Here is a 16,417-nt window from a genome sequence, read left to right on the forward strand (position 1 = left end):
CCAGGCTATATACACAGGGTACCAGTACTGAGTAATGATAACTAGGCTATATACACAGGGTACCAGTACTGAGTAATGATAACTAGGCTATATACACAGGGTACTAGGCTATATACACAGGGTACCAGTACTGAGTAATGATAACTAGGCTATATACACAGGGTACCAGGCTATATACACAGGGTACCAGTACTGAGTAATGATAACTAGGCTATATACACAGGGTACCAGTACTGAGTAATGATAACTAGGCTATATACACAGGGTACCAGGCTATATACACAGGGTACCAGTACTGAGTAATGATAACTAGGCTATATACACAGGGTACCAGTACTGAGTAATGATAACTAGGCTATATACACAGGGTACCAGTACTGAGTAATGATAACTAGGCTATATACACAGGGTACCAGGCTATATACACAGGGTACCAGGCTATATACACAGGGTACCAGGCTATATACACAGGTACCAGGCTATATACACAGGGTACCAGGCTATATACACAGGGTACCAGTACTGAGTAATTATAACTAGGCTATATACACAGGGTACCAGTACTGAGTAATGATAACTAGGATATATACACAGGGTACCAGTACTGAGTAATTATAAGTAGGCTATATACACAGGGTACCAGTACTGAATAATGATAACTAGGTTATATACACAGGGTACCAGGCTATATACACAGGGTACCAGGCTATATACACAGGGTACCAGGCTATATACACAGGGTACCAGGCTATATACACAGGGTACCAGGCTATATACACAGGGTACCAGGCTATATACACAGGGTACTAGGCTATATACACAGGGTACCAGTACTGAGTAATTATAACTAGGCTATATACACAAGGTACCAGTGCTGAGTAATGATAACTAGGCTATATACACAGGGTACCAGTACTGAGTAATGATAACTAGGATATATACACAGGGTACCAGGCTATATACACAGGGTACCAGGCTATATACACAGGGTACCAGTACTGAGTAATTATAACTAGGCTATATACACAAGGTACCAGTGCTGAGTAATGATAACTAGGCTATATACACAGGGTACCAGTACTGAGTAATGATAACTAGGCTATATACACAGGGTACCAGGCTATATACACAGGGTACCAGTACTGAGTAATGATAACTAGGCTATATACACAGGGTACCAGTACTGAGTAATGATAACTAGGCTATATACACAGGGTACCAGTACTGAGTAATGATAACTAGGCTATATACACAGGGTACCAGTACTGAGTAATGATAACTAGGCTATATACACAGGGTACCAGGCTATATACACAGGGTACCAGTACTGAGTAATGATAACTAGGCTTTATACACAGGGTACCAGTACTGAGTAATGATAACTAGGCTATATACACAGGGTACCAGTACTGAGTAATGATAACTAGGCTATATACACAGGGTACCAGGCTATATACACAGGGTACCAGGCTATATACACAGGGTACCAGTACTGAGTCAATGTACGAGGTAATTGAGGTAGATACGTACAGATAACTAGGAAATAAAGTGACTAGGCAACAGGATAGATAATAAATAGTAGCAGCAGCGTTAGCAACGTCATGAATACAACTCCCATCGGCTGTCGACGACAAGATACGATTTGAGAGCACAAGTTAGTTAGTTAGTTAGCTCCGAAAAGTGGTTGTAGATTTGACTGCATGCTGACAGTGAATTCAAAGCCATTCGGTGGCTAGAAACACTACAAAACACACATTTGACCAGGTTCCCCTGAATCAACTGTAATCACAGTCCACCACAACACAGTTTCCCTGACTAGCAAGGAGTAGCCTGTGTTTCATTTCATTGTGTGTTAGAAACACAGTTTTTGAGATTATTGCGAGGGGGATTTCGCCAGTGTTTGAATGGGGAATTGGGTCTGAGATGGCAACCCTATAAAATACATTCGTTGACCACTTTTGAAGTCTGGGTAAAATCTATGAAATGTAGATTTTCGGTTGTAGTTACCCTTTAATTCCAACTGCACACCAGCCAGAGACTATTGTTTGATTAGCGATGTTTCTGTAATGCTCATGTGATTGCAGAGTTTGCTAAACAAATGGCCACTGGATTGATGCAAAAGAAATCATGATATCATTCTGCCAACACTTCATTGAGAAGGTTTTGGGAAAGCCTTTCCATCTACCAGCAGACTGTTTCCATTACATTAGCATCATCGCTAACAGCTGCACAACGTGGTAGACAAACACACACAGACAGACAGGCATTCCTGTGACGTTGCCTCTTCAGAAAGTTGAAGGAAAAAAACAAATACTCTGATGCATTTTGTTCATGTTTTATGATAATCTTGGGACACACTTTTTAATTTTGTAATAAAAATGCTATAAATGTCGTTGATTAAGTAATAGGGAGCCATTTTAGACTGGGCTGTGGTAACTTATTTACCTCCAGGTCATCGTCGTCCACCTCAGAGAAGTGTTGGTGGTGATCTGGGTTGTTCATCTTGTCCAGCAGCTCCACAGCTACTCTCCTGGTCAGCCCCGTCTGACCTACAAACAAATGCTGCAACAAGCAGACAAACAGACAGACAGAGTGAGAGACACAGGCGGAAAGAGAGAGACAGAGGGAGGGAGGGAGGGAGGGAGGGAGGGAGGGAGGGAGGGAGGGAGGGAGGGAGGGAGGGAGCCAGACAGACAGACAGACAGACGGAGGGAGGGAGCCAGACAGACAGACAGACGGAGGGAGGGAGCCAGACAGACAGACAGACAGACAGACGGACGGACAGACAGACAGACGGACGGACGGACGGACGGAGCCAGACAGCCAGACAGCCAGACAGACAGACAGACAGACAGACAGACAGACAGACAGACAGACAGACAGAGGGAGGGAGCCAGACGGACGGAGGCAGACGGACGGACGGAGGGGGGGAGGGAGGGAGGGGGGGAGGGAGGGGGGGAGGGAGACAGACAGACAGATGGATGGACGGAGGGAGCCAGACAGACAGACAGGGTGGGAGGGAGGGAGGGAGCCAGACGGACGGAGGGAGGGAAGAGGGAGCCAGACGGACGGAGGGAGGGAGGGAGGAGCCAGACAGAGGGAGGGAGGGAGGGAGCCAGAGAGACTTTATTGTTGATCTAGTGACACATCAATAACACAAGATGGCCACTAATGCTCCTAATACCAAGCTTTAAAAGTACAACTATTAACTAGGACCTCTGACATATTTCACCACTGAGATGAAGACTGGTTCACCATCATTAAGACCTTGTACATCTCAGAGGATGAATCACATCAACCTAATGCACCAGAACATTCTAATTAACAACTCTAGATTAATTACTCTCTCTAAGGGCTGGTTTACCCTATTCCTAAAGCACTTTCAAAATGGAGATTTTACATCGAGCATGCTTTTTAGCCCAGAGCCAGTTTTCATCTGGATACGGAAACGGCCTTATGAGTTATACTGAATGGCTTCGTCCCCCAGTTATTATTTTTAAAATTTTAACCTTTATTTAACTAGGCAAGTCAATTAAGAACAAATTCTTATTTACAATGACGGCCTACCAAAAGGTCTCGTGCGGGGACGGGGGCCTGGGATTAAAATAAACAAATACAATATAAATATAGGACAAAACACACATCACAACACTACATAAAGAGAGACCTAAGACAACAACATAGCAAGGCAGTTCATGTTTTCACGAGGACGTGTCAGTTACCGTTAAGAGCTTCTCTGCTGTCGGTCTCTTCTTCGGGTTCTTGGTCAGAGCGACTTTAACAAAGTTATGGAAGGCTGTGGTCCTGCAGGAGGAGGGTCATACTGTTACTGACTGTAGTAGTATAAAAGAAGTGCTCCAGGTCACATGACAGGGGTACTGTACTTACCATTTCGTTTTGTGTTTTAGCTTGGGAGGCTGAAAGCTGCTCTTTGACATGAGAAACAAAGCCCTGGAATACAACACATCAATTGAGATTAGATCATGTTATAAAACAATAATCTCTTATTTTACCACCGGTGGTGAGACTTTCATCTTCACTGTAGTGGGGCGAGTTTCACAAAACCTTCCTGGCACTACCATCATCTGAAGTCTGTTTTGTAGGCATTAGGCAACGACTGACAGTGATCTTAGTGCTACAAACCATTTTGGGAAACATGCCCATGTACTTAGAGGAGAAAGAGTAGAGAGTAGAGAGGGTAGAGAGAGAGTAGAGAAACGCAAGAGAGGAGAGGAGAGAGACGGAAGAGAGGAGAGAGAGCAGAAAGACGGAAGAGAGTAGAGAGAGGAGAGAGACGGAAGAGAGTAGAGACGGAAGAGAGGAGAGAGAGGAGAGAGACGGAAGAGAGGAGAGAGAGGAGAGAGACGGAAGAGAGTAGAGAGAGGAGAGAGACGGAAGAGAGTAGAGACGGAAGAGAGGAGAGAGAGGAGAGAGACGGAAGAGAGTAGAGAGAGGAGAGAGACGGAAGAGAGTAGAGAGAGGAGAGAGACGGAAGAGAGTAGAGACGGAAGAGAGGAGAGAGAGGAGACAGCATCAATTCACATACACTGCGTATCATATGACGACTGATAGGAGAATCCATTATAAAAACAGTTGTATTTGTTAGGTTCACTATGTAGCCTTTTGTGAATTATTGTTGTGTTCCTTTTGACTCCCCATATGTCCAACGGGAGCCACCGTATCTGCCTGCTGTTCAGTTGGCTCATGAACATGTTAATAAACATTTCAGCGAGTCTCTTTCGTTCCACATAACAGTTCTCTCTCTCTTCAACACAGTTCCTTGACTTTCCCAGTCATAGCCTGTCTAGGCTATATGCCTCTGCTCGAAATCAACAAAAAGGTAGGCATGAAGTTACTGTTTTTAAATATGTATTATTGGCACTGGTAGATAAACTCATCCTCAACACTAAATACAGTTAACTATAACACGTCACAATACAAGACGTAACGGTGCATTTTATGGTCATTTGTCGGCTCACTTTACCAGCATTGCTTCGTGCAGATGCAAGATAAAATATCCTCCATTTTGAATTTGAAGAGCATGATAATCGCGGCCCGTCTGTTTCCTGTCATTCACTATCGTACATGCTAATTCCAGTGCGTGTTCAAGTACGTAACAAAAATAAAAAATAAAACGCTTTTTGTTTGATTTGGGCTTAAGGGGGCAGGAGCAGCACTTATCGTTTGATATGTGAAGAAGTGGAGAGCAGAACCAGCATTGATTGGTAGATGAGTGAGGAAGTGGAGAGCAGAAACAGCATTGATTGGTAGATGAGTGAGGAAGTGGAGAGCAGAAACAGCATTGATTGGTAGATGAGTGAGGAAGTGGAGAGCAGAAACAGCATTGATTGGTAGATGAGTGAGGAAGTAGAGAGCAGAAACAGCATTGATTGGTTGATAAGTAAGGAAGTTTAGGGCAGGAGCTGTACCTCATTGGGTGCAGGTCAAACATAGGAGGCTGCAGCTCGGCCAGTTCTATGGAAGTGATGCCCACGGCCCAGATGTCACACAGCTGGTTGTAACCTCCATTCTTCTCTACCGCTGCTACCTCTGGGGCCATCCTGCACAGATAAAAAGACATATTGCTGTCTTGTCTACATATGTACACGTTTTACATCATCTCCCAGAAATTAGGACTGTAATCATGCAGCACGTACTGTACGCCTAACACAAGCATGTATATCAGCTTGACCATTTCAGTACTGGTGTTGTATACAGTATGTACAGTGATTCGGGAAAGTATTCAGACCCCTTGACTTTTTGTTACGTTAGAGCCTTATTCTGAAATTGATTAAATAAATACAAATCCTCAATCTACACACAATACCCCATAGTGACATCACAATACCCCAAAAACAACAAAGTGATTTTTTTATTTTTTTATTTAGCAAATTTGGTAATGTACATATTTTTTTTTTTAATTACATAAGTATTCAGACCCTTTGCTATGCGTTTCGAAATTGAGCTCAGGTGCATCCTGTTTCCATTAATTATCCTTGAGATTTATCTACAATTTGATTGGAGTCCACCTGTGGTAAATTAATTTGATTGGACAAGATTTGGAAAGGCACACACCTGTCTATATAAGGTCCCACAGTTGCCAGTGCATGTCAGAGCAAAAACCAAGCCATGAGGTCAAAGGAATTGTCCGTAGAGCTCCGAGACAGGATTGTGTTGAAGGACAGATCTGGGGAAGGGTACCAAACATTTCTGCAGCATTGAAGGCCCCAAGAACACAGTTGCCTCAATCATTCTTAAACAGAAGAAGTTTGTAACCACCAAGACTCTTCCTAGGGAGAAGGGCCCTGGTCAGGGAGGTGACCAACAACCCAATGGTCACTCTGACAGAGCTCTAGAGTTCCTCTGTGGAGATGGGAGAACCTTCCAGAAGGACAACCATCTCTGCAGCACTCCACCAATCAGGTCTTTATGGTAGAGTGACCAGAGAACCACTTGTCAGTAAAGGCACATGACAGACCGCTTGGAGTTTGTTAAAAGGCACCTATAGACTCTCAGACCATGAGAAACAAAATTCTCTGGTCTGATAAAACCAAGATTGAACTTTTTGGCCTGAATGCCAAGCGTCACGTCTGGAGGAAACTTGGCAACATTCCTACAGTGAAGCATGGTGGTGGCAGCATCAGGTTGTGGGGATGTTTTTCAGCAGCAGGGACTAGAGACTAGTCAGGATCGAGGGAAAGATGAACGGAGCAAAGTACAGAGCGATCCTTGATGAAAACCTGCTCCAGAGCGCTCAGGAACTCGGACTGGGGCAAAGGTTCACCTTCCAACAGGACAACGATCCTAAGCACACAGCCAAGACAAGGCAGGAGTGGCTTCGGGACAAGTCTCTGAATGTCCTTAAGTGGCCCAGCCAGAGCTCGGACTTGAACCAGATCGAACATCTCTGGAGAGACCTGAAAATAGCTGTGCAGCGACGCTCCCCATCCAACCTGAGAGCTTGAGAGGATCTGCAGGGAAGAATGAGAGAAACTCCCCAAATACAGCTGTGCCAAGTTTGTAGCATCACACCCAAGAAGACTCAGGGCTGTAATCGCTGCCAAAGGTGCTTCAACAAAGTACTGAATAAAGGGTCTGAATACCTATGTAAAATGTAATATTTCAGTTTATTTTTAATAACTTGTTTTTGCTTTGTCATTATGGGGTATTGTGTGAAGATTGATGAAGGAAAAAAAAAACATTTGAATTAATTTTGTGTTAAAAGTCAAGGTACATACAGTATGTATAGTTAAGCAATAAGACACAAAAGGCAGAGCTGAAATTAATACAGTCACATCTAAATGGCCTTAGCTCAGCCCGACTCTCTATGGAGAGAAAGAAAGCCTACATCCCAAATGGAACACTATTCCCTATATAGTGCACTACTTTTGACCCGAGCCCTATCAGTCCTATGGGGCCTGGTCAAAAGTAGTACACTATAAAAAGGAACAGGGTGCCATTTGGGTCTCAGAGAAAGACTCACCAGTAAGGAGTCCCGACGGAGGACCGTCTCAGAGAAAGACTCACCAGTAAGGAGTCCCGACGGAGGACCGTCTCAGAGAAAGACTCACCGGTAAGGAGTCCCGACGGAGGACCGTCTCAGAGAAAGACTCACCGGTAAGGAGTCCCGACGGAGGACCGTCTCAGAGAAAGACTCACCGGTAAGGAGTCCCGACGGAGGACCGTCTCAGAGAAAGACTCACCGGTAAGGAGTCCCGACGGAGGACCGTCTCAGAGAAAGACTCACCGGTAAGGAGTCCCGACGGAGGACCGTCTCAGAGAAAGACTCACCAGTAAGGAGTCCCGACGGAGGACCGTCTCAGAGAAAGACTCACCGGCAAGGAGTCCCGACGGAGGACCGTCTCAGAGAAAGACTCACCGGCAAGGAGTCCCGACGGAGGACCGTCTCAGAGAAAGACTCACCAGTAAGGAGTCCCGACGGAGGACCGTCTCAGAGAAAGACTCACCAGTAAGGAGTCCCGACGGAGGACCGTCTCAGAGAAAGACTCACCAGTAAGGAGTCCCGACGGAGGACCGTCTCAGAGAAAGACTCACCGGTAAGGAGTCCCGACGGAGGACCGTCTCAGAGAAAGACTCACCAGTAAGGAGTCCCGATGAAGGACTTCCTCTTGGCAATGGTGGCTGTTATTTTGGCTGCTACTCCAAAATCAGCTGGAATAACAAATGACAAGATCTATTCAGATTATATAACACAGACAAATCAAATCAAATGTTATTACTCACATGCCCCCGAATACAACAGGTGTAGACCTTACAGTGAAATGCTTACTTACGAGCCCTTAATCAACAATGCAATTAAATAAATAAAAAATACAGATAAGAATAAGAAATAAAAGTAACAAGTAATTAAAGAGCATCAGTAAAAGAACAACAGTGAGATTATATACAGGGAAATACACACAGACTACACAGACTGTATACACAGACAGAAAGACACACAGAAACACACACAGGGCTGAGGGCCATGAAGTAGCCTTTATAGGTGTTCACAGAGGTAGAACAGCTCACCTAGTTTCACATGCCCGTTGTCTGTTAGGAGGATATTAGCACCCTGAAGAAAAGAACCCAAACATCGGCCCGTAATTAGTACACAATGTACTAATAGAAACAAATACTTCTGCCCTGCACTGCATAGGAGGATAGATTATATATATATATAGAGAGAGAGTGTTCCATCACACTGAGGAACTGAACAACAATAGCAGATAAAACATTTCCTCTTCGCATAAAACCACAAACTATCACGTGTGTTACATCATCTTTCACTGGTTTTTATGAAGTGATTGCAATTGTGTAGCTAGCAGGCAATACTATAGTGAGTAAGTCAGTATTGTGGCTAGGCTGGTCTATGATTGACGTGTCTGTCGGCATCCTGCAGCAAAGACAGAGAGAGAAAGACAGAGAGAGAGACAGACAGAGAGAGAGAGAGAGAGACACAGAGACACAGAGAGAGAGACAGAGAGAGAGAGAGAGACAGACAGAGAGAGAGAGAGAGAGACAGAGAGAGAGAGAGAGACAGAGAGAGACAGAGAGAGAGAGACAGAGAGAGAGAGAGAGAGAGAGAGAGACACAGAGACACAGAGAGAGACAGAGAGAGACACAGAGACACAGAGACACAGAGAGAGACAGAGAGAGAGAGACACAGAGAGACACAGAGAGAGAGACACAGAGAGAGAGACACAGAGAGAGAGACACAGAGAGAGAGACACAGAGAGAGAGACACAGAGAGAGAGACACAGAGAGAGAGACACAGAGAGAGAGAGAGAGAGAGAGAGAGACAGCGAGGACAGAGCGAGGAGAGAGCGACAGAGCGACAGAGAGAAAGGGTGAGAGCAGAGAGAGGGCACCACAGAGAGAGAGAGAGAAGAGAGAGAGGAAACAGGAAACTGTCTCTCTGTAGAAGTACAGATATTCTATGGACCTAACCGTGACCCACTGTCATAACACAGGCAGTCTGATACTAGGCATGAACTGGGTTCAAGCTGAAACCACTGGCAGTGACGCCATCAGTCACGTGCATCCGCGGTACACTACACACTCCCAGCAAGCCAGCCAGCCAGCCTCTCTTCCTTCAGTGATTCATTCAGTGAGACAGTGTAAAACGAGAGAGCGAGAGTGTGTGTATGGTACTATAGAGTACCACAGTATGAGTCATAATACCCATAAAACCTAGCGGTCAAACAGGGAAATGGTTCCATTTGGTTTTCCACCATTCATTTTTTCCATAGGGGATTTTAGAAAGACTTCATATGAGGGTTTGTGTTTAGTGTAGGCTTACTCTGGCGTGACATTTTGACAACCGTTTAAATCTCTCTAGGACAAGGTGACTTTAATCAATACATTCGCCTGTATTCCCCCCCCAAAAAAATGAAATGCTAATTAGTTGCTAATGTGGCTATCATAAAGAACTACAAATACCATGATGGTCTGGATGAGACTGCTGAATCGAGGCAAAGCTAAAAAATCTCGTAAATTGACTATCTAATTGACACAACGCCTGTTAGCAAAGGTGTCAGCTAGAGATGACGTGTAGGAGCATGCAGGGATTTGTAGTTTTGGATGTCTACTTTGATGCTAATTAGCATTTTTTTAAATTGAAGAATAAATGGAGATAAATAAATAAATGGAAAAGTCACGTTGACTTTCAGATTTCCACGGTTATCAAAACGTCACGCCAGAGTGTTTTTAAAATCCCTTATGGGGAAAAACCGATTGGAATCATTTCCCTGTTTGAGTGCTAGGTTTTATGGGTATTATGACACCTCCACATAGGGGCTCTATACCTTGATGTCACGGTGCATTTTTCCCTTGGAGTGTAGATATCCCAAACCCTGTGAACGCAAAGAAAGAGCTATGTTAGAGATTTGGTTGAAATGGCAAAACTTGGGAGTCAAACCAGAAGTTTAAATTTCCTTTAGGGCCGGTTTCATGGACCCAGATTAAACTTAGGTCTGACCTGAACTGTGTTCGAATACTCATACTAACCGCACTAAGCGTACTACTTGTGATGTAAATTGAGTATGTAGTATGCTTATTGGTCATAGTATGGATATAGTTAGTATGCCAAAAGTTCCCGGATGTCGTACTACATTCGCCAAAATATGAAGTATACAAGCAGTGGACACTATTTACGTGGTTTTAGGGCCCATAATGCAATTCTTCAGAAAATGGGCGTGGCTTCACAACATTTTCAGATTTGACGAAAATATGCAGCCAGACGAGAGTGGATACAAATTCATTGCTGACAAATGTTAAGAAAATATTGAGCAATGTAATGAAGTAAACGACTTTTCAAATAAGTTAGGCTACACGTTGTTTGCTGACAATTTGTTAGCCACGCTAGCCTTACAAACCGCATAGCATATCATTAGAGCAATTGCTTGCGTGCACCCGGTACGTTAGCTAGCTACCTAACGTACGTTAGTTGGCTACTAATACACTGAACTTGACAGTATATTAACTATATGCTATTTAACTACCCAATGTGTATTGACTTTATCATTCATGTCATTTTTAGTTAGCTAAGTGGTATAGTCGTTGTGCCTTCTCAATAGACATTGTTGATGAAGTCGTAAGATGTCTAACTAGTAATTTGTTAGCTATGCTAACAAGCTAGCAAGAAGTTGCATAGCAACAGCATCAACTTCCGGGTTAGACAGGCGAAGCACTAGTACGCATACCTTTTGTTTACAGTTTACTAAAATGAACTAATAGTATATAGTATGTAGTATATACTCATTAAGTATGTAGTATACAGTATGTTAGTATGGGTATTCCAACACAGCTCTGGACTTTAAGGACATTAGTCCATTGTTGATATAATCCCAAAATGTTTTGCATGTCAGTAATCATGTTTTCAAGATATTGAATGTTCAAAATACAGAAATGTATTTGCATCATACCAGCTGTATTTCTGTATTTTGAACGTTCTATATCTTGAAAACATGATTGCTGACATGCAAACATTTTGGGGATAATATCAACAATAGACTAATGAAACAAATAGCAAAAGATAGTTTTTTTGGGTGGAGTTTTCCTTTAAAATGCACTTTACACAGACACACCATTGAGCCTCGTTTGTAGTCCTGGGGTTGTACGTATCAATCGTCTCTGAGTAGGAGTGCTGATCTAGGATCAGGGCCTCCCTATGCATGTCATCTCATTCACTGTGACGTGGAAGGCAAAACTCTGACCCTAAATCAGTACTCCTGCTCTGAGAATGTACCAGGAGTAGAGGCAGAATCTGTGTCAAGGAAACTGTCCCTAAGTGTAATTACCTGTATGGTCTCTCTGCAGACGTAGGCTATCTGCAGCTCTGATAGGGGACCCGTTACTGAGAAATTAAAACAGACAAACATGATGGTTATGCTGCCCTAAAGGCCATTTGTATAGTTTATTATATATATTTATTATAATTGTCAGATAGGATTCTGTCTGTAAACTGTAAACAGTGTGATCATCCCATAGGGGGAGAGATGAAACATTTAAATAAGAAATAAATAAACCATAATTTATAAGTAATAAATCAGACAATAATTTGACAATATAACTGTGATGATATGCGAGAGAGAGAAGAGATGGAGACAGAGAGAGAGGAGACAGAGAGAGAGGAGACAGAGAGAGAGAGGAGACAGAGAGAAAGAGAAGAGACAGACAGAGAGAGAAGAGACAGAGAGAGGAGACAGAGAGAGAGAGAGGAGACAGAGAGAGAGAGGAGAGAGAGAGGAGAGAGAGAGGAGACAGAGAGGAGACAGAGAGGAGACAGAGAGGAGAGAGGAGACAGAGAGGAGACAGAGAGACGAGACAGAGAAGAGAGAGAGAGACGAGACAGAGAGAGACGAGACAGAGAAGAGAGAGAGAGACGAGACAGAGAGAGACGAGACAGAGAGGAGACAGAGAGAGAGAGGAGACAGATAACAACACACCATGATATATGTCCTGTAGAGATCCTCCCCCACAGTACTCCATACAGATCCACAGCTTGTCACGGCTGATACAGGGAGGGAGAGGACACAGTTAGGGGCACAGGAGACAGTTAGGGGCACAGGAGACAGTTAGGGGCACAGGAGACAGTTAGGAGCACAGGAGACAGTTAGGAGCACAGGAGACAGTTAGGAGCACAGGAGACAGTTAGGAACACAGGAGACAGTTAGGAACACAGGAGACAGTTAGGAGCACAGGAGACAGTTAGGAGCACAGGAGACAGTTAGGAACACAGGAGACAGTTAGGAACACAGGAGACAGTTAGGAACACAGGAGACAGTTAGGAACACAGGAGACAGTTAGGAGCAGTAAAACAGACTAGGGGTGTATTCATTAGTGAAAAACGTGTTGCAATGAAAACTAGCGTGTCTTATTTGACAAGTACAGTAAACATGTCAGATCTGACTGTACTGAAGACTACATTATTAAAGTACAGTAAACATGTCAGATCTGACTGTACTGAAGACTACATTATTAAAGTACAGTAAACATGTCAGATCTGACTGTACTGAAGACTACATTATTAAAGTACAGTAAACATGTCAGATCTGACTGTACTGAAGACTACATTATTAAAGAGTAGTACAGTAAACCTTTTCTTAAAGATTACCTTTACATTCTAAAAATACCTCTGGTTTGGAAATATCAACTATCACTTCCTCACGTCCATCAGCTACAGACTATCACTTCCTCAAGTCACTCAGCCACAGACTGCTAGAATGGTATATATAGTGTTGGCTTGCTCCTTACCAGAGGTCGCTCTGGGCCCTAGGGGTCAAACGTAGTGCACTACACAGGGAATAGAGTGCTATTTGTAACATATCCCTGGTATTGGAGTGTGGTCTTGGCTCTTACCAGAGGTAGCTCTAGGCCCCTGGTATTGGAGTGTGGTCTTACCAGAGGTAGCTCTGGGCCCCTGGTATTGGAGTGTGGTCTTGGCTCTTACCAGAGGTAGCTCCCGAAGTAGGCCACTATGTTGTGGTGCATGCATTCCTTCACCATGAAGATCTCCTGCTGGATGATGGAGAAGTCATCCCCTGGAAGCAGAGAGAGAGAAATCAGACGCAGAAAAACACACCCGTGCTGTGCACACACAGACAACACACACGAGAGAGGCAGACACGCGACACACACACACACACACACACACTCTCCTTTGACTGATGGTATTCTCCATAAACCTCTCCACATTAATATTAATTAATGGAGGAATAGTTAAAGCATATTGGACAGAATGAATCACTAAATCTTTCCCCTTCTGTTGCCAAGCTTCAAACCACAGAACATTTGACTCCATTTCAATGTGCCTGGATGAATTAATACTTCCACAGTGTAGCATAACACTGCATTGTGCATATAGACAAAATTAACAAAATGGTGTCCTATAAACGTATTTACGTAGCTACTAATGAATAAATCACTACGACTGCTGTTACAACCACCACCCCCACCCCTACTACCACCACCACCACCCCTAATACCACCCCCACGCCTACTACCACCCCCACCCCTACTACCACCACCACCCCTAATACCACCCCCACCCCTAATACCACCCCCACCCCTACTACCACCACCCCTACTACCACCACCCCTACTACCACCACCACCCCTACCACCACCACCACTACTCCCACCACCACCCCTACTACCACCACCCCTACTACCACCACCACCCCTACTACCACCACCCCTACTACCACCACCACCACCCCTACTACCACCACCCCTACTACCACCACCACCACCCCTACTACCACCACCACCCCTAATACCACCACCACCACTACTCCCACCACCACCCCTACTACCACCACCCCTAATACCACCACCACCACTACTCCCACCACCACCCCTACTACCACCACCCCTACTACTACCACCACCCCTACCACCACCACCCCTAATACCACCACCACCACTACTCCCACCACCACCCCTACTACCACCACCACCCCTACTACCACCACCACCCCTACTACCACCACCCCTAATACCACCACTACTACCACCACCCCTACCACCACCACCCCTACTACCACCCCCACTACTACTACCACCACCCCTACTACCACTACCCCTAACACCACCCCCACTACTACCACCACCCCTACTACCACTACCCCTAACACCACCCCCACTACTACCACCCCCACTATCACCACCACCCCTACTACCACCACCCCTACTACCACTACCCCTAACACCACCCCCACTATCACCACCACACCTACTACCACTACCCCTAATACCACCCCCACTACTACTACCACCACCCCTACTACCACCACCCCTACTACCACCACCCCTACTACCACCCCCACTACTTCTACCCCCCTACTACCACCCCCACTATCACCACCCCTACTACCACCCCCACTATCACCACCCCTACTACCACCCCCACTATCACCACCCCTAATACCACCACCACTACTACCACCACCACCCCTACTACCACCCCCACTATCACCACCCCTACTACCACCCCCACTATCACCACCCCTAATACCACCACCCCTACTACCACCACCCCTAATACCACCCCCACTACTACCACCACCCTTACTACCACCCCCACTATCACCACCCCTACTACCACCCCCACTATCACCACCCCCACTACTACCACCCCCACTATCACCACCCCCACTACTACCACCCCCACTATCACCACCCCTACTACCACCCCCACTACTACCACCCCCACCCCTACTACCACCCCCACTACTACCACCCCCACCCCTACTACCACCCCCACTACTACCACCACCCCTACTACCACCCCTACTACTACCACCCCCACTATCACCACCCCTACTACTACCACCACTACTATCACCACCCCTACCACCACCACCCCTACCACCACCACCCCTAACACCACCACCCCTAACACCACCCCTACTACTACCACCCCTAATACACCCCCCCCCCCCACTACTACTACCACCACCACCCCTACTACCACCCCTAATATTACCACCCCTAATACCACCCCCACTACTACCACCCCCACTACTACCACCATCCCTACCACCACCACCACCCCCCCTACTACCACCACTAATACCACCAGCCCTAATACCACCACCACTACATTTACATTTTAGTCATTTAGCAGACGCTCTTATCCAGAGCGGCTTACAGTAGTGAATACATACATTTCACACACACACACACACACACAGATATATATACACACATATATATATATATATATATATATATATATAATGTTTTTTTTTGTACTGGCCCCCTGTGGGAATCAAACCCACAACCCTGGCGTTGCACACACCATGCTGGCGTTGCAAACACCATGCTCTACCAACTGAGCCACAGGGAAGACTGTGGCTCACTACTAATACCACCCCTACTACTGCCACCACCATCACTACCACCCCCCCGCCCCCTCAGGCAATTCAGGCACCACCCCCCCAGGCATGGTGCCCCACCCCCCCGCCCGCCCCATAGGCAGACAGAGTCAGAACCATGGACTAGGCCTATTTAAAATCGGCAATCATTAACAGTATCTCACAATGGAACACTGCATCTTGCAATTTCTTGGCTTGCAATGTCTCGCAACTTCAGTAAAGCAGGGCCTATCATATTCTACACGCAGCAGACCGAAGACTGAACACACACTGGCATCATTAGCAAAGAGCAAGCAAACCAGCGCGAGGGAGAGAGAGGAGGGGGCAGAAAGAATGTCTTGATAAGCTGTATCTTACATGCCTTGCAAATTCACCAGAGTTGCATAAAGTTTGCCTCTTCCTCTGACTTTATTTAAAATTATATAACTTTCCCCAGGCCCTTACAGCCTAGTTTGGCTATAACACGGAAAATTATTTATTTTGTGATAACTGCACTGATTAAAACATTTGGTTATGGATTTTATTTTATTTTTTTACTT

The 16,417-nt window shown here is 45.2% G+C and overlaps 1 protein-coding gene across 2 annotated transcripts in view; it reads right to left on the bottom strand.

Annotated features, from left to right (window-relative positions):
* The window catches only part of LOC115161898 (mitogen-activated protein kinase kinase kinase kinase 5), a 105,965-nt gene that overhangs the window by 62,453 nt on the left and 27,095 nt on the right, over nucleotides 1–16,417 (bottom strand). For both annotated transcript variants that reach the window (XM_029712715.1, XM_029712714.1), the window contains exons 4-13: nucleotides 13,451–13,541; nucleotides 12,447–12,511; nucleotides 11,799–11,854; nucleotides 10,305–10,352; nucleotides 8,530–8,572; nucleotides 8,100–8,172; nucleotides 5,430–5,561; nucleotides 3,889–3,951; nucleotides 3,723–3,804; nucleotides 2,446–2,562 (exon numbers count right to left, since the gene is read on the bottom strand). In XM_029712715.1, coding sequence (XP_029568575.1) covers nucleotides 2,446–2,562; nucleotides 3,723–3,804; nucleotides 3,889–3,951; nucleotides 5,430–5,561; nucleotides 8,100–8,172; nucleotides 8,530–8,572; nucleotides 10,305–10,352; nucleotides 11,799–11,854; nucleotides 12,447–12,511; nucleotides 13,451–13,541 — 770 coding nt within the window. The remainder of the gene's footprint in view (nucleotides 1–2,445; nucleotides 2,563–3,722; nucleotides 3,805–3,888; nucleotides 3,952–5,429; nucleotides 5,562–8,099; nucleotides 8,173–8,529; nucleotides 8,573–10,304; nucleotides 10,353–11,798; nucleotides 11,855–12,446; nucleotides 12,512–13,450; nucleotides 13,542–16,417) is intronic.

This window comes from Salmo trutta, chromosome 25 (assembly GCF_901001165.1).
Source record: "Salmo trutta chromosome 25, fSalTru1.1, whole genome shotgun sequence".
Lineage (NCBI taxonomy): Eukaryota > Metazoa > Chordata > Actinopteri > Salmoniformes > Salmonidae > Salmo > Salmo trutta.